At 39.3% G+C, this 18,715-nt stretch overlaps 3 protein-coding genes across 3 annotated transcripts; 1 reads left to right on the top strand and 2 right to left on the bottom strand.

Moving 5' to 3' along the window:
* Nucleotides 1-383: 383 nt before the first annotated feature.
* Nucleotides 384-2,553, bottom strand: LOC116290561 (peptidyl-prolyl cis-trans isomerase E-like). The gene has a single exon (XM_031697623.2). The coding sequence runs from the start codon at nt 2,165-2,167 to the stop codon at nt 1,277-1,279; it is 891 nt and encodes a 296-aa protein (XP_031553483.1). The 5' UTR covers nt 2,168-2,553; the 3' UTR covers nt 384-1,276.
* Nucleotides 2,554-2,808: 255 nt separating this feature from the next.
* Nucleotides 2,809-12,547, top strand: LOC116290560 (uncharacterized). The gene is made up of 13 exons (XM_031697621.2): nt 2,809-3,015; nt 6,087-6,203; nt 6,780-6,905; nt 7,120-7,209; nt 7,577-7,699; nt 7,774-7,854; nt 8,064-8,269; nt 9,099-9,248; nt 9,811-9,949; nt 10,072-10,242; nt 10,940-11,374; nt 11,570-11,770; nt 12,374-12,547. The coding sequence occupies exons 1-13, from the start codon at nt 2,946-2,948 to the stop codon at nt 12,520-12,522; spliced, it is 2,058 nt and encodes a 685-aa protein (XP_031553481.2). The 5' UTR covers nt 2,809-2,945; the 3' UTR covers nt 12,523-12,547.
* A 2,107-nt stretch (nt 12,548-14,654) lies between these two features.
* On the bottom strand, nt 14,655-16,353 carry LOC116290585 (U-actitoxin-Ael2c-like). The gene is made up of 3 exons (XM_089037393.1): nt 16,237-16,353; nt 15,694-15,789; nt 14,655-15,070 (listed from the first exon to the last, which is right to left on the bottom strand). Exons 2-3 carry the CDS (start codon nt 15,761-15,763, stop codon nt 14,904-14,906), a joined length of 237 nt encoding a protein of 78 aa, XP_088893519.1. The 5' UTR covers nt 15,764-15,789; nt 16,237-16,353; the 3' UTR covers nt 14,655-14,903.
* Nucleotides 16,354-18,715: the final 2,362 nt, after the last annotated feature.

Below are 18,715 nucleotides of genomic sequence, written 5' to 3'. Positions count from 1 at the left end.
GCAGCACTAAAACCCTGAACATTAAATAGTACTAATTAGTACTATTTCATACAGAATCCTTTGTTTTCTATTGTTTAATTATCACTATTTAGTGCTAAAAATTAGTATTTGTTACACGGATTTAGTGTGAGGACTCTAACTTATCATAAATATTCATATTAATATTCAAAGTATAATTCTAATTTGTCTATGGTGCTAAATAAAGTAGAGTGCAAACAATATAACCGTGACACTTTAGTAATACTAAATAGCACAATTTCATGCAAATTCCATTGTTTTCTATTGTTTAATTAGCACTATTTTGTACTATTTAGTAACTAGTGTTTCACGGATTAATTGTTTGCACTCTATGTATGTATGTGTGTGTAAAGAGTACTACGAGATTACAAGGCAATTTGGTTATTTATTATCTAAGGACAGTAAAAAGAATAATGCGTTATAATGCTAATTTATGATTGGAAGAAAATTGAAACTGCATTTTGTGATCCAGTTGCTAAAAACATTAACTTGCCTTATATTTCTTATACTTTACAGTCACCACTCCCACATGGGGCCCTTCAGTTGAGGTTTACAACATACAACACTCAACTCACATGATGATTTTTAAAGAGGGAGGAAACTGGATAAAACCTTCGTGGCGAGGGAGGGAACAACACATCAAACAAACTCAACTGACATATGATCCAGTCTAAGTCAGTGCCCAAACCCAGACCATAGCAGTGAGAGGCGAGCAGTAGACCACTAAGCCAACCATGCCACACTTATTACCTCATATGCTAATGTATGCAGTCTTATAAATAGTGCAGCACACAGAAGATGCAAAAAAAAAAAAAAAAAAAGAAGAGAAATGTGAAAATCAGACAAACTCATACTTCACTTTCAGCAGATAATTTTCATAACCGATGGCAGTAGATCTTAAGCTATTCCATTTATTATTCTAACTTAAAATAAAAATAATAAAATCGGTTTGTATAACACTCAACAGGGTTAAACAGAATGAATGTTTTTTTGAGTCTTGAGCCTATTTTTTTTAAATCTGTGTGCAGCACTATTCATCAATCACAGCTCTGGGTTTCTTAAAAATTGTTGCCTGACTTTTGACTGATTCACAGCGAAGATAATCCAAATAACGTACACTTGAAATCCCTGTAGCTCCAGACCTACTGATAGTAGGGAGTACTACCAGATCGTACCTGGTAGGATCATTTTTTGTCTTTTTCAAAGATTTTGTATAATGTACTCCATGATATCAAACCTAGTATCAGAAACCCAGGCCCTAAAGTTCTCCACAGTTATCAATCACAACTTTCTTTGACGTTTTCCCCGACTGTGACCCAACAGCTTCCATTTTTCTTACTACGTCCATTCCTTCAACGACATTCCCAAAGACAACATGCTTCCCATCCAACCAGTCCGTTTTTTCAGTAGTTAAAAAGAACTGAGACCCATTAGTATTCGGGCCTGAGTTGGCCATTGACAGCGTTCCAGGACCGGTATGCTTCAGAACAAAGTTCTCGTCTTCAAATTTGTTCCCATAAATTGATTTTCCTCCTGTTCCATTGTGTTTCGTGAAGTCCCCTCCTTGACACATGAACTGTGGGATAACACGATGAAAAGTGCTTCCCTTGTATCCAAAGCCTTTTTCGTGTGTGCAGAGACAACGGAAGTTTTCCGCAGTCATAGGAACAACGTCTGAACGCAGAACCATAACTATTCTCCCAGCACTTCGATTACCGATGTTAATATCGAAATACACTCGTGGATTGCCTTTCTTTTTCGGAGGAGCCTCGATCTCCATAGCTTCGCCAGTTCCTGCTCCTTTTTCCACTTCTTTATTTTCCTCCGTCTGCCCAGCATACTTCTGTAACCAGCTGTCTTCACTCCACACAGCTCTACTGTAACCTTCTTTGATTTTCATCGGTTTTGCAAGGTTAACTCGAATTGTTCTTCCAAAAAGTTCTGATTCGTTCATGTTGTCAATGGCGGCCGCTCCGTCTTCAGCGAACTCGAACTCCACAAAACCAAAACCTCTGTGCTTCTGAGTACTGTAGTCCATTGGTATCTGTACATCTGTTATGTCTCCGAATGGGATAAAAGCAGCATGAAGGACTTTTTCATCAACTTCTTCTGCTAAACCTCCAACGTAAACTACACGCTTGTTCGCCATCTTGGAAAATGAGACCCAATGGCATGCTGGGATACGTAAAACCAGACTCTCTCTTTGTACTGGAGTAAGGAGTAAACAGGTAGCCCATGCAGTAAAGTTACTGCAAAGTGGTTATTTATAGTGCACAATTGCTTGGATGGTCTAAAAGGTTAAAGGGTTTTAACCCTTAAAAAGGTATTACGAAGTGATGGAATGGCGGTGAAGAAGAAAGACATAATGATGACTGACGCGACTAGGAAGAACACTGGAGAGGAAGAAGAAAAATAGGAACAAAAACAAGAAGAGCAATCACTTTTTTTGACAATCAAAGCATTTTCTCAACGTTGCTGGGTTTTTTTACATTCAGAGCCAATTTTCCCAGATCGTATAGTAAAAGAACTGAAAAGTGAAAGAAAGGAAGAATGAAACATAGAGAAGCGAAAAAAAGGAAGAAGAACCGAGGAAAAAACGACTTTAAGAAACCCAGCGTATCTTAAACAATCAAGGATGATTTTATTTTCCGCCCTTATTAATGACCAAGCCAAATCAGTTTGCCACATCATCTGCCATTCTTCCGACCACAGCCATAAAAGCCGGCGAGAGGCCAAAATTTGGCGGTCATCACGCCTGTCACACACTTCCCGTGCGCTTTACGTGTCGAGCCCATTCTTCCTGCCACTGAGCCAAGATAACACCGGCTTCTCTGGTTGAAAGTACGTACTAGAGACTTAAAGAAAACAAACAAGAAGATTTAAGGCCTAACTCAGGATAAAATAGATATATCTTTGGTAGGGAGAACATGAAGGCATCTAAACATGCTGTTATTGTTCTGGGATTCGTCTTTGGTTGTTTTGTTTGCTCTTCAGTAGGTAAGTGAGAGTTGTATCAAAGAAAACTTCTTAAAGTTGTGAAACAAGGAAAATCCCCCACTCTAGATAACGCGTAAGCTAATTACTACGTATTGCGCTTTACAGTCTTTTACTAATGGCGACTGATTTCTAAATCTTTAGTGACTGAAGAGTTTAAGCTAAGACGAGGTAACATTGGGACGGCTAATTCTTTGACTTGAATATTGTATTACAGAAAATTTGTAGTAAATAATATTAGTTCGAGAAGAGTCGGGGTAGTGGAGCTCGCGTCTCTCGAATGTACTAGACTACAGCTCTTGTTCTTTTCAATGTCTTCCCTAGACGCAAAAAGACATATTATCATATTTATTACAGTTAAAATGCTTTGTCCGCCCATAAAAAGACTTCATGCAGTAATTTATAGCCAAATTATGACGTTAGTATAGCTTTAAAACAAATTCCAATTAATACGATACTAGGCTGGCAATGTGTGCCTGGCGATAAATGGGGACAGTTCAAAGGTAATAGAAATTCTTCTCGATGTTGTCTGGAACTTTTGTTTGGCAAGTAATTAAGAAGCTTTTAAATTCACTTTTCATCTTGGTAGTTTTGAAGACACAACTACGCGTGTGTCGAGCTCACTACGTTGGTATTATGATATCTGATATCAAGATTTGAGAGTGTTAATGTCTTACATTCAAGATGTTGGTGCAGTTGGTATCAGATATGCGTCGATAGTGCAAGTCGGCAAGGCATTGATCGGCTATACCTCTCCACATTCGATAGCCTATTGTGACTTTTTATCCTTGTGATACCGGAGCTACTATCTGGTGTATAGATATGGCTCTACACTTCACACTTTATTTTTTCCTTAAGATTATAGAATACGTATACTGTACTCTTAAACGGTTAAACCTTATAGGGGCACGGCAACCATTGGCGTAGGGCAGGGAGGAAAAACGATTGATCATGCACTACTCTGGCAATTCTATGATGCGCATAAAAGCACGCGATCAAACTGGGTACCAAATAGTTTGTCAAAATAAAAATTGATTTCGTGTGCTATAGCAGTAACATTAGAGCAGCGTACTTGCAATAAGTCAATAAAATTCGATGCCAAAGCGATAAGCGTATGTATCCTAGAGATCAATAGACATACTTAATTGGTGATAAGTATTCCATTTACCCCATATTAATGCCCAGGATTAATGGTCCACAAATGCAAAGCCTTGGAAGATTGAAGGATCTTGATCCAGGGGTTTATCATAAGTACTAACTAGGTAGACTTAGGTTGTCAAGTATCAGCGTTGGTCTTTCTGTGGGCTAAGGTCAAGAACCAGTCTGTATTTGAAACGCGCAAAATAATCTAAATCTAGATTTTCATAACTGCGCATCAAAATTCTAACAGATGCCTGCACTGTTATTTCATGTTGCTATTCACAGAGAAGTATCGAGTGATATGCGCTGATCCCAAGGTGAACTTTCTCTATCAACATTAACATTTAACACTTTAAACAAAGCAACAGAGCCTAAAGACGATCTTATCGCGCTCTCGAGTCTAGAGTATGCAGTCAAAATGAGTATCCAGACAAATCTCTCAATTGATCGCTTCGCTTGAGGTAGACACTTCGTTGATGTTGAAGATAAAACTATTCTATCCAATATTATGTCTGTCATATAAATTAGCAAATCCTTTAGGGCTTTCCTAACCTTATCTGTTAGAGCTTCCTGTATAGTGACGTATGAGTGCTTATGACGTTCCTGTTTGTCTGTAAGAAAACTTTTTCACTGGCAGGGGTAGGGATGGGAAACGTTTGCACACAGGCTGCACATTTTTTAGTCTCCCTCGCAACCATTTTTAGTGTCGGTTGCGTGACGACCGACACTAAAAACGGTTGCGAGGGAAACTACACATTTTTATGCTATGGTCATTTATGAACCAAGTCTTCCTATGAGTTAGTCATGCTGATTTGTTTTGTAAAGATGCGTACTTCAAACTCGTGACACGCAATCATAATCATGTACATGATCATGACCCTTGCCGTGTACGTGACCGGCTTTACCTTAAGACATAGCATTAAGGGCGATTATTCTATCCCCTCAGCGGTATAGTATGTGCTTCAGAACATTTTTCTTCGGCAAAACATGAACAAAAAGAGTCTGAAAATAATGCGTTAGCCGAATGACATGTAATATGCTAAATTCTGATTGGAACAAAATTGAAACCGCGTTTTGTGATCCAGTTGCTAAAAACACAAACGTGCCTTATATATATATTTTTTATTTTACAACCCGCCACTCCCACCAGCCCGCTACTTTCACGATTTTTTTTATTTAACTCCAAATTTTTAAGAGTTCCATTTGTGTCTAGTGGCGGATCTAAGGGGGGGGGGGGGGGGGGGTGGAGTTTGGGGGTTGCAATCCCCCCCTAAGACAGCCATCGTGATTTTTTATTTTTATTTTTATTTTTCCTGACAACACCAACAGCATCGCAAGTTTTATTAAAACAGGGGTGCCGAACACATTTCTTGCTTTTTTTTCTATGCGCCGTGTGTGGGACCTGAAACCATGCTCGCCTGCAGCAAATAATCGTCTCCCTAACCCTTTGGTCTGCTATATCTCTCCACCACCTCAATCAATGCTATAACCCCACCCCCCCCCCCCCCCCCCCCCCTTTGAAAAAATCCTGGATCCGCCCCTGGTGTCACTGCTGCTCGAAACTTGTGACGAAATTTTGCCGAATTAGAGTAAAAGCTAATTATTAGTATTCACGAAAATGGCAGTTTGTCTGCATCAAAATATCAGCTCTCCCAAAGTACACGGTTTTACATCTCAAATACGCATTCAATGAATTTTGGTCGCATTTGATATTTTTCTATGTGGCTCCAAAAGAACGTGTTTACGAAATATTGAGCTTTTAAAAATACGTAAAGCTGTCCTTATGGCGAAAGGCCAAAAACCGTTTTCTGCCCTGTCATTCATGATATGAGATCCAGTCTGAGCCGGGGCACGAACCCGGACCACACCGGTTGTAGAGGGTAGACTAGAGGGTTAAAGAGTCGTGCACTTATGATTCGTTATCTTATCTTCAGGATGCAAGGACAGCTATAACAGATGCCCTGAGTGGAAGATATCTGGGTTCTGCGAAAGATCATCAAAATACTACTCCTATATGAAGAAAGTTTGCTCCAAAACATGCCGATTCTGCTGTAAGAAACGTTTTACTGAAAAGCGCATTTTTGTACTTGTTATAATCGATTAACGCACGAATACTTGAAAGGTGAACCTGCTATGCGGACACTTAGGTTTCTACCTCAGTGTTTATGACTGAGGTCCGACTGATATACTATTACACGTGCTTTCCGGATTTTATCTTTCCTTTTCCTTATTTTCCTTTTTTTTTTTTTTTTTTTTTTTTTGTCGACTAAGAATACATTTGCTTGCTTTGTGGAGCTCTAAATACAAAAGACACCGTGAAAGTATTATGACTGCTAAATATATGAAATATATGTTAAAATTGGATGTTGCATTCGCGCGCATTGCCGATTTCCACTGGAATTGACCACCATTGTGGTACTTATTAGCAGACTTTCTATCATTTCATCTTAGAGTTTCAATTGATCTCAATTCCCTGTAACACCTCTTACGCGCTCCGGTATCCGAGCTCACCTTCAGTGAGTTAGCTAGTGCCACTTGGCTCCAGTTTAATATCTAAGATGCTTGCTTCGAGACATTGTTTTATAAGACAAAATAACATGTTTTTATGCATTGTAATCCAACCTTAGTGCCCGCTTGTAAAGACGTTTCGCCGGCTTGCAGCGAATGGAAAAAGAAAGGATATTGTGATCCAAGGTCTATATACTTCAACAACATTAAAGAACATTGCAAAGCCACGTGTGGTCTTTGTAAAGGTAACTGACTGACTATAGTATAAACAGATAGAATATCGCGTGGTGAGCGGACATTCCTGACATTCATTGTATACGGAAGTGTCGTACCGTGCCGTCCCGCGCGGACGAACCTAAATTGCTGGTCAAAGTTAAAGTCAGAGCTGGTACCGCAGAAGCAGGTAGTTCAGCCGTTAGGAGTTTTGTAACTTACTTGTATGTGATGTGCTTTTTGTAGATAAACCAGACACCCGCACACGGCCGCCGGCAGCAACAAGAAGACCATATCCAGCGACGAGAAGACCAGTAGTAGTCACTGAACCATTAGGTAACGAAAGTAATACATATGAGACTAAGTGACATACATACAGGGGCTGCGCGGAGGGGGACTGGCTAAGGGCTAAAGTACCCCCACGTCTCGCTAATATTCACTATATTTTCCTTTATCAACGCCCTCCCCGCACACTTTTACCCTTTTGCACACTCTTATATTTTTTATTTTAGCTCCCCCCCCCCCCCCCCCCCCCCAGTTTTCAGGGTACTCCACTGTCCTTGTTATCTGTGCCCTGTAACTATGTTATTCGCGGTGAGCTCAGAGATCTCTTGCGTGTTTTGAGTATCACTGAGCTTCTTCTAACCCTGCTCCTTATACCTACGTAAGGATTGTCGCCTGACACTATTACTTTTCTATACAGTTGTTTGTAAGGACATCTACCCGACTCATTGCCGTTCGTACAAAGCTAAGGGATACTGTGATCGACATTCACAGTATTATAAATACACATTGGAGCTTTGTAAAAGAACCTGTGGAGCTTGCAGTAAGTTGGAATATTAGGCTTTTAAAAATCTGAACTACTTTCTTGAATCAAACTCGTTTCTCTTGTTTGTTTAGTAAGTACCCGCAGTGGAACACCGATACCAGAAACTCGTCCAACCAGAAGACGATATCAACCAGTCCTTAGGAATGAATTTGGTAAGTTTATTGACTTTCGTAGGGTAAAGACCTCACAAAGACTGTGATTCTCTTGTCCTCCAGGCTGGAGATTGGAGGCAGGGCTTACGACCCTATACTATTCAAAAAATCCTTACTTTCTGAAACAAATCGTTTCCCGCATCCCAAAACTGACTCCTACTCTGTATTTACAAGCATCCATGACAATTTTTTGTTTCAATCGATTTTAGTGGGTTGCAGAACATCTATTCCTGTAGGAATCGAAAGCGGGCATATCCCTGATCGAGCTTTCAGTGCTTCGTCGTTTCGTCGTCTTGAAGGATGGTATGCACCTTCGTTCATGGCACGGTTGAATTCACGTGATGCACGACGGGGGACAAATAACTACATAGGATCGTGGTGCGCGGGACGGCAGAGTGCTACCGAGTATCTACAGGTAGAGTGCAGTTTTCGTATGACTGTGAAATGCTCAGTGCCGTAAGCGTGACGTACCGTGACCGTGATACTTTCTAGAATTTTAATTGGCTGATTTTTTTCACGCGCAATATGATTGGTCTAAAAGTGCCGTGATTTTGCCGTGACCGTGCCCGCGCCGAGTTTATGCCGTGTTCCGGGTATTTGATTGGATGGAGAGTAAATTCTCGTGCAATGTGATTGATCTGGCGTATCCCTTGCTGTTTCACGACCGTGTTCCTGCCGTGAACTTTCCACAGTCATACGAAAACTGCGCTATTTCGTTACTCTGCACGTAGTGTAACAGTTGTCTAAACTATTAACTATTTTATATGTAAAATATTATGCCCACGCGCAGCTATAAAGCTATGTTTAAAAATTATTATTCATTATGATATTGAACTGAAAAACGCCTATCATATTATGCACAAGGCACGTACTGTATTTAAGGAAACCTGTTATGTGAATCATGAACGCGCCGCGCCGTGTATAAAACTTCTATTCATTCCCATTATCTTCTCATTCAATCGATTATGTGCATCAAATCAAAATCGAAAAACGGGCCTTTAACTTGAAGAATATTTACGTAAGCAGACTAGTGGGCTTATAACTGGGGATGGAGGTGGGTTGGGGTTAAAACCAGGTTTTACGGTTGTCGTATGGTCTTCGATAGAGCACGTTTTCTATTTCTGCATCACAAAGTATTCCATCTGATATGCTCCCAACATCAATTCCAAAGTCGCAAATCCAAGGCGTTGCATAACATAGAGAGCCTTCAGCTAACTGTATTCTGTACGTCGTTTTTATTTTAGATTGATCTCGGTAAAACAGTAGTCATCACGCATGTACAAACCCAGTCGCGTTATCGCAGTGCGGAGGTGGTTGAAGCCTACACCCTGTCCTACAGCAACGACGGGAAAACCTTTTATCCATACTATGAAGACGACACTAGCTCCATCAAGGTATGATATGGCGCTTACAATATTAAAGAGATAGAGTAGAGCAACAGTAGATTTAGTGCAGAAACTAAGTTGTCGTATGTACTATGCGTGACTTACCGTGCTGTGCGGTGAGGTGATCGAATATTAAGTGTTTTTTTAATTAAGTATTTTCTTTATTAATACGAAATCTTTTCGGACCTTTCGAATCTCGCGCGCTGTCATTGATGATGTCTACCACGCGCTACCGTAACCGTGCGAGGGGGTAGGGAGGTCTTAGTTATAGGGGGTCAATGTACCATTTTCTGGCCTAATCCATTAATTGAATTTTGGTGCCGAGAGCAAGAAGTTTATCATCAATGGAATGTTGCCGGGTTCTGAACGAAAAAGGAAAAAAAAAAACGAATCTGCTTTTACGAAATCTAAGACACTTAGGCTCAGCTCAAACGTCAAACCTCACGAGCCGAAACTAATTGAAACAATGGATAACAAGGCGGTTTTCTTTGATGTAATTAGGTTCGGCACATGTGAAGTTCGACTTTTGACCTGAGCCTTATCATTAAATTTCACTTTTGGTTGTGTTTAGGAATTTACAGGAAACTTGCGAAGAGATCAGACACAAACCAACCAAATTGCCTATCCTTTCCCAGCCAGATATGTAAAGTTTCATCCTGTACGATGGAATCTAATCTGTTTGAGAGTAGAACTCTACACTTGCGCTGAAGGTAATCCTCAGAGTTTATGGCTTTTTTGCTTGTTTGTTCTTCCCTTTCTTCCTACACTCTTTTCTTTCTGCTTCCTTTTACCTTTTTTCCATTGTTTTCTTATTTATTCGATGTAATACCAGGTATTTCAAGTACCCCTTTATCAGACTGCATGGACAAGACTCATCTGTGTGAAGAATGGGCCAACAGATGGGAGTGTTTCAGGAGCCGTGATTGGATGATTCAAGCCTGTCCAAGGAGCTGCCGTGAATGTGGTTATAAGACAATCGTCAATCGACCACGGCCCAAACTACGTGAGTATTCATGCATATGATTGCTTCACTGGTAATGCTGAATGTAAAAGAAAGAAAATTAATACAGCTAGACTAGTAGTCACTCTATAAAACGATTAGCAATTAAAGGGGTTCAATAGGTTGCTATCAATAGACGTCACTTCCGGTAATAGCTGCGTTTTTGATGGCTTGTAGAATCCTGGAGGTTGCTTTGATCTCTTGTTTTCTGGTTTGATATCGTGAAAATAGTCAAATTCAATAGTTTGAAGACTTATTTTGACATGTTTTGACTTAACATCCACTAGTTGCCCCTCAGTCAACCGCTTGTTTGCCCCCAAGTCAACTCCAAAAAGTCACGTGATTGATAGTAAGCAATCCAGTGAATATATAAAGAAAATGATGTAAAAACAGAGTAGAAAATTTTATGTAAATACAATGTAATTTAAACCCACGTCAAATAAAATAAATTTTATAAAATAATAAAATATAAATATAATATAATAAAATAGTGGGGCCCTCATGCCATACCCCGAGACATCCGCAGAAGCTGAGCCGTCGTATGGACTTCGGACCTGACGGCAAATCCGCCTTTATATGCAGAAAAAATGTTCTAGCCCAAAGGCCTCAGGAGTGAGACTAGCCGGTCCCCAGACCGTAAAGCTAATCCCATGCCCTATTAGAATGTTTAGGGATTTATCTTTTTCTTTTCGTGTCCAAGGCTTTGATTGTGGTCTTCGTTACAACGGTCAACTCGCCTTGGCGAATCTCGTCGAAGCCAGCAATGTTAGACAAGGGGAATGGCCCTGGCAAGTGTCTTTGTACCTTAACAATTACGGCCCTTACTGCGGAGGTTCCCTCTTATCATCGGAATGGATACTGACCGCTGCACACTGCTTTAAAAATAACAAAAACCCCAGAGACTGGAAGGTCATTCTCGGAGAACACGACTTCTATCGCAAGGAAGGCGGGGAGCAAGAAATCGATATTGCTTCGGGAGGAATAGTCGTTAATCCTTATTACCGTGGAAGCTACGAATATGACGTAGCTCTCGTCCGACTTGCACGACCAGCGAAACCAACCAATTACGTGAATACAATCTGCCCTGATGAAGGAGAACCTGTTTTTCCTGCTGGTTCAGAGTGCTATATTACTGGTAAGTTATACAAATGGCGCATGCGGCATAAAGTCGTATCGGCGAAATATTTTTATATACACCCATAATTATTTCAGGCTTGGAGAATATACGAAAAGGTGTTCACTTATCAAGCTAAAGCCCTAAAATGGTGGGTGCGGCTTAAAGTCATGACGGCTAATTAGTTTTTAATAACCAAGGTTACTTATATTCTAGGCTGGGGGAACATTAAAAGAGGCGGTCACCCATCCATAGTCTTACAAAAGGCAACTGTTCGACTTGTTGCTAATTCAGCTTGTGAAAGTCATCGAGAGTTCAGTCGATATTTCAAGAAAGACCACATGTTGTGCGCAGGACCACACAGAGGAGGTCCTCATGCTTGTGAAAAAGATAGTGGCGGGCCCTTGGTTTGCAGAGGTAAGAATGAGATCAACTACTTTATATTAAAAACATTGAGTATTTTTACTTCGTTTAACGTCGAGCGCTTTGAAGTCTTTACTATTCCTTTGGAAAGTACAGACATGGACGGCTCGTTCTCAGTATTAGGATAACCTTGCTTTTCATCTAAATTAACGGGCCCTTAGTGGATGAAACGCAAACAAGGAAGGGGGGAATTAATCCTACCTGAATAGAAAGTTTACATGGCAGTAACAATGCAATTTTTTTGCAATACAACCTGAGATTTTTTCACTTTCCTCCTCAGACTCAGTAAAGACGAGTGTTTCAAGATTGCTGTGGCTTACTCGGCTTCTTCCTCGGCTCCAACCGATCTCCGCGCGCGACTACAGGAATCTTTTAACACTCGTCTTTACTAAGTCTGGAGGGAAAAGTGGGACTGCTCGCAGTCTAAGCTGAGAGTTTTCATTTCCCAAAGTAGAAATATCCTATTGTTTTGTCCCACAGCATGGCTGCCATAAATCCCCTTGTGAGTATTTTCAAGGGATTGCATGGCAGAGAGCTCTTGACATAGCGCATATTTGACCTCTTGTCCACACTTTATTTTATTCTCTCATTCATTAGCATCTGATGGGCGATGGATTCAAGTGGGCATCGTCAGCTGGGGCCAAGGCTGTGGTAGAGGTGCCCTTTATGGAGTCTATCAACGAGTACAATACTTTGAGCCTTGGATTAGAAGTGCTATTGGTATCGATGAAGAACTAGAACCTTAATAAACTTATAAAAATAGTTTCTTGACATGATTTGAATAATATTTTTACAATGCACCTTTTTCATCGATCGCATGTAAAAACGACTTCTGGGTCCACTAAAACGAAAAACAGTGCTATATTCCTAGTCCAGCTGGAAACGTTCTTGTTGAAAATCGATTATCTTTTTCGAAAACGCGCAGGAAAATTGGGTTTAGCAGTGAAAATCAAGTCTCGAAAGAAATTCTCAACATCCTTGTTATGCTACTAATACATTTTCTTATCAGAGGATTTCTCTGATCAGGCTCGCAATTATCGGAGAAAACCTTTAAATTCTCAGGCTGTACATATGTTGCCAACATAAAATAAAACGTTTTAGCTATTTTCCAGTGAAAATCAAGTCGCGAAAGAAATTGTCAAAGCTTTTTGTTCTGCTTACATACATTCTCTTATTAGAGCCATTCGCTGAATAAGCGCGCACTCATCGGAGATCATCCTTAATTTCTCCGGCTGTACATAACCTGCGAGCTCTAAATAAAAAGTTTCAACGACTTTGGAGCTCTGGCTACCTGCGCATGTAGATAGGTTTCTGCTATCGTGCAGGATGGAAAAGGATGACGGCAGATTTGAATATGGTCTGTAGACCATAAACAGTCATGTTGTTGAACACAGACCTACCCCCTAGGGGTCTGTGAAAAATACTAGATAGCAATATTGCAGCTGGAAATTTCTTCTTGAACATTATTCCCGTATCGGATACGGTCAAGAAAATTCGGTTTTGCAGTTGAAATCAAGTCACGAAAGAAATTGTCAAAGTCCCTGTTGTGCTGGGGTGGGGTGCTGTTGTACGTATTAGCGGCGTAATGACTAACCAGTCTGGCAAATAGTATGCCACTTTTGTTTTTATTTTTAACAATTAATGTAGCACGCCTTTACAGTTGAAATGCAGTGGCGGATCCAGGGGGGTCGAAGGGGTCCATGGAACCCTCCTTGAAGGTTTGATCTTTTAGGAAATAGAAATGTGTCTTATATAAATTTTGCTTAAAAGTATCCACAAAGATAATGTTGAAGAACACGAAATGATAGATATTTGCTGTTATAATGTTTAATTTACCTTGAAGTTCCGTTACTAGATAGTAAATTAGGTGATTAGAGCCAATTTGTTTGTCAAACATCGACTAAACAAAACAGAATTATACACAGTTTAAGAAACGGAACCCCCCTTCGCCTTTTTTTCTGTAGTCGCGTCATTTGCAAGTAAAACGTCGTCCTGATTCCTATTGAAAACTTTTGACGTTGCTCCTGGCAACATGCACATTTTCCAAACTTCTGTCGCTCCAAGCTTAACTCAGTGGGAAGCGTAGTAAGATGAGCTGAACAGTAAGAAGTGGAAAAATCCTATCAAGAAGCACTCGATCAGTTATCAAACGAAACTGAAAATATTCTATTCCTCGCTCTTCTCGTTGCAATATATTCCTCCCCGTCTTTTCATGCAGCCGCGCTATCAATAACCCACGCCCCTCGGGACTGTCTGAAGTTAGGCAAAGGTTATTAAGTGAGGAAAACCGCATGCACTAACCGATCTCCTGCATTGTCAAATTATCTGTATTTCGCATCTGTGAAGAAAGGATTATCGTTATCGTTCTTGCCTGTTAATTCCGGGTACATATCTTCTGTTCTAACTTACGTACAAATACAAAGCAATTTACTATGGCAATAAAGATGATGATAGATGGAATGTGTGCGGTATTTGTTCATTTACATCCCTAAGGTCCAAAGTTGTACAATTGCATCTCCAACGCTCTTGCGTGAAACAGCATTGTGTGAATGTTGCGGTGATATGAATACGTTTATTAATCATATGGGAGGTAGCTGCAAGTTGTGAAAAACTGGCTCTGCTATTCCAAATTGCCTTTTTTTCAACTATGTATCGAACGCTCATGGTTGTAAAACTTCTGTAGAAAAAACGCAAAATGCCAGCAATCGATATATAGCATACCGAAATAGCATACTAGTTATAGTCTGAGTCAGTGATGTCGCTGTTGGGAAGCTTTCAGTGTCATATCTTAGATTCCTTTTATGTACGTCTTCAAAATTTGTCCAAGATATCCGCATGCATCAAAGATCGGGTTTATGAAAAAATAGACGCAAATGACTGTTTATCAAGGTATACTTTTATTGTCGCACAACTAACAAAGTAATACGTTTACACAGGATATATAATTTATTTGCCAAATTTGCAAGTAAGCAAGCAAGCACTGGAAGCAAACAAGCTTTGTTACAAAGGTCTGTATTACCAAACATATTTAATACTATAGATAACGAATGCTTCTACAATAGATCGCGTCTTTCTACATTCTACTTATTTTCATTTCAGTGGCATCCCTTTAGAGCGTCTGGGTGATTCACTGTCCACCCGGAAAGCAACAAATGCCGAGAGTTACAGAACAACTACTGGTATAGCGATAGCTCGAACGCGGGCAAAGAGATTTCGCAAACCAGTAGTCCCCAGTCTTGTCCTTATTGACTGAAGTACAATGACATGACATGGCTCGGGGATTCAAAGACACTTCTATTAAAAAGAATTAAAGAAAATGTGAGCATTACAGGTCTTTTCCATAAAATGAAAATAGTTTGAAAACATTAACCAATGAGATAATAGATCTTTCCCGAATTCACTTGAATGAACACAGAAATATAAAATCAATCAGGCGACTTGCACTAAGAGGTCACGTGATCAAATCGGCCATTGTGGCTGGCATCCTACAGGATTTTAGCTATGCGAGAATGTAAAAAGATGGCGGATACGGGTGATTTGTTTGGTAATAAAAAGTAAGTTAGCGCACTAAATAACGATAAAAATCCCCTTTTCTTGCAAGAAATAATTCGTAGTAGATATCTAAAGTAGATTTTTACCATTAACTCGCCAAGAAGAGAAAAAATATGGTATTTTTTGCGCTACGATGTGAAGACCTAAAGCTAAAATCCTGTAGAATGCCAGCCACAATGGCCGATTTGATCACGTGACCTCTTAGTGCAAGTCGCCTATTGCAAGGCGAAGCTGGTGTAAACAATTCAGTAAATGTTTGGATTTGAAAACTCCAATATCTACCCAAATCTTTTGTTTTGCGGTTTAGTGTTCAAGCGAATTCAGGAAGAGGTATATTCACATATACTGCGTAACATATTCAATACCTGCAGCTTTGTCCGCAAAGACAAAAGTAACACAAAGTACCAACACATTCAGGAAGATAGTTTTCTCCATTTTTGCTTTTCCGAGTTTAATGTTATCTGTTGATGGAAAAATATTAACTCAACCTTTTATCTGTTCGGTTCGAAAAAAATACAACTTTATAGCCGGTACTCTTTTAGCGACCCTTATACGGGCGTGAAGAATTATGGTTTTTTATGAGTATTATAATTCTGGATTCTAGACCTGCATTTTCTACCTTTGTAGACGACATTTGGGAGAAGCTTTGCTCGTCCTCTTCAGGTCCAGTTGCGTCGATGATGGAATGCGGTTTTTAGTATTCGAAACACAGCGTTCCATCATGAAGAGGAAGAGCAAAGCTACGATCGTCGAAACAACGTCTACAATTAAGCTAAATTCCCAAGAAAACAGAAGTTCAAAACTTAGAAAATTTCAAAAAAACCCCAGCAGATTTGTTTTAAAAAATGAAGTTAATTAATTCTAAATTTTCTTGTTCACGAACAAGAAATAGTAAAATACCTCCTCACCTGATTCTTGGAATCTTCTTAATCCGGTACAAGGTAGTTGAAGGCGTTGAGATGGGAAGTTAGTGTCAAAACATGACTTGGCTAGTGTATTTGTATTGATGGGACTCAACCCCAACTCTAAAAATAAGTCAACAAAACAACTAGTACTCATGGGCCACGTTCGAAATATTAAAATTCAAGCACGATACCGAGGCTCCCAGGAATAAATATTCAAAATTGCATTCAAATTCAAATTGACCAGTAAATATAGTGCTGTAGATTCGATTTTAATGTTGTTAACATTTCTCACAAACTTTCCCTATTATTGCCCAAAGGTAGGAACGCTATATATAGCATAATATCTTATTCTTACCATATAAATGTATTTGGTGAACCACTTGTTTGTATCCATATGAAGTAATGAAGCTTCGATATCTTCGATATCAAGTCAGAATGCTCAGATATCGAAGGTGGATTATTATTCCACATGGGAGGAATACTGATGGGTTGGTGTCTAGAACCTTGCGACACAATTGATATTTTTTGTCGTAGGAGAATTGTCGTTGAAACACAGTACACTGACTACAGCACGTACATGGTACAACAGTACAACTTTACAAAATTCTATAAGTTTTTACTATTATATTTACGATTACTAAAACCTACTAATGCTCTATCACTACAAATATTAGCTAATATTTAGTCGTGATTGTCTGAGCTACTAATGGCCTATTAGTGATAGACCTTTAAGGTAGTACGTATTAGCGGCGTAATGACTGACTAGCCTGTCTGGCAAATAGTATGCCACTTTTGTTTTTATTTTTAACAACTAATGTAGCACGCCTTTACAGTTGGAATGAATTGCCACACAGATGATGAAATTGCTAGTATACAGTTAAAAATAACACGCTTTGGTTTAAGTAAAGAGCGAATTGCATTTACACATAGATAAATTCATTAAATCGGTTTTTTGTCTGTAGTCGCGTCATTTGCAAGTAAAACATCGTCGTCCTGATTCCTATTGAAAACTTTTGACGTTGCTCCTGGCAACATGCACATTTTCCAAACTTCTGTCGCTCCAAGCTTAACTCAGTGGGAAGCGTAGTAAGATGAGCTGAACAGTAAGACGTGACAAAACCCTATCAAGAAGCACTCGATCAGTTATCAAACGAAACTGAAAATATTCTATTCCTCGCTGTTCTCGTTGCAATAGACTTCTTCGGCTCTGACGTAATGATTTCCCATTTCAGACCACATGTCATTCCCTAGAGTATCATTTTTTGTTTAAGGTTTGCGCTCGGTTGCACATGAGAAGACACATGAATATGGATACAGCTCAAACAAAGAATCTTATCTCAAGGGAAGGACACGTGGTCTTAAATGGGAAAACATTACCCCAAAGCCGAAGAGGTCTATTCCTCCCACTTCTTTGCAGTATCCCAGCTATTTTATATCTTCAAAACTGGTAGGTAAATATGTATTTCTTAGTGTACAAACACTAAAAGTGTGCAACACTTTGCACTATTTAGTAGTAAATTAAGCAATAGAAAACAATAGCATAATTTAGCAGTATTTAGTGGTATCTATGTTATACACTCATAGTGTTTGTACTCTACTGTGAATCTATTTTAGTCTCTAAAATGTTGAAAAATCTCTGTCGAATGTTGTGTTGTGTTTCGTATCAGCGAAAACGAGTAACCAGGGATAATTCGGCGTAATACGTACCGATTATTTACGATTTATCAAGGAAGTTTGATAATTGGAAATTTGAAATTTGAAGATATATAGTATATCACTAAATAAAAAGGCGTATAAAAACCACAGGGAGCCCGGCTTTGGGATTTGTACATGAATAAATAAATCAATAAAGTGCTTTGGGTTTCATGTTTTGAGATTTGAAACAAGACGCTGATACGTTGAATTTACGGTAATCGTATTACCAGTAACTTGATATACTAACACTAATCTGCTATCAAGTTATCAAATCTCAACACAGGAAACCCAAAGTACTTTATTGACTTATTTATTTGATGTACAAATTCTAAAGCCGGGCTTCCTGTGTAAAACGTGTATCCACAGTTAACAATGTATGGGATTTGGTATTTGGTGCCCACTTTTTCGGTCTCACCTTCCAAGCATGCATCACGATTCCACGGGAAGTCCGGAATTCGTGAAGCTTGAATGAAGACTTGATACCTTGTTGTCAACGTTGTTGAAATCACGTGATATCAATGCCATATTTCATTGGATGTCATGACGACCGTACGTGTGTAAAGCAGCCTAAATTGGAGTCAACCCTCCACTTACTACTTTTGTGAAAAATAAACCATTGTAATGGCAATAAGAAAAAATAGTTTCAGTTAATTGAGTTTGTATAGTAAAATAACATTTATAATAATAAGTTATTCTAATCCTAGTTTATGATAACAAAAATTGGCTGCAGTGCTGAACTGCTAACACAGGAAGCCCAATTTAGATAAAAATGAAAGGTTAAAAAAAA

Source organism: Actinia tenebrosa, unplaced genomic scaffold (genome assembly GCF_029948245.1).
Source record: "Actinia tenebrosa isolate PJP-AT-01 unplaced genomic scaffold, QUT_ActTen_1.0 PGA_scaffold5__44_contigs__length_20552954, whole genome shotgun sequence".
Taxonomy (NCBI): domain Eukaryota; kingdom Metazoa; phylum Cnidaria; class Anthozoa; order Actiniaria; family Actiniidae; genus Actinia; species Actinia tenebrosa.
The sequence above is the reverse complement of the archived record's forward strand: the minus strand, read 5'-3'. Positions and strand labels throughout refer to the sequence as shown.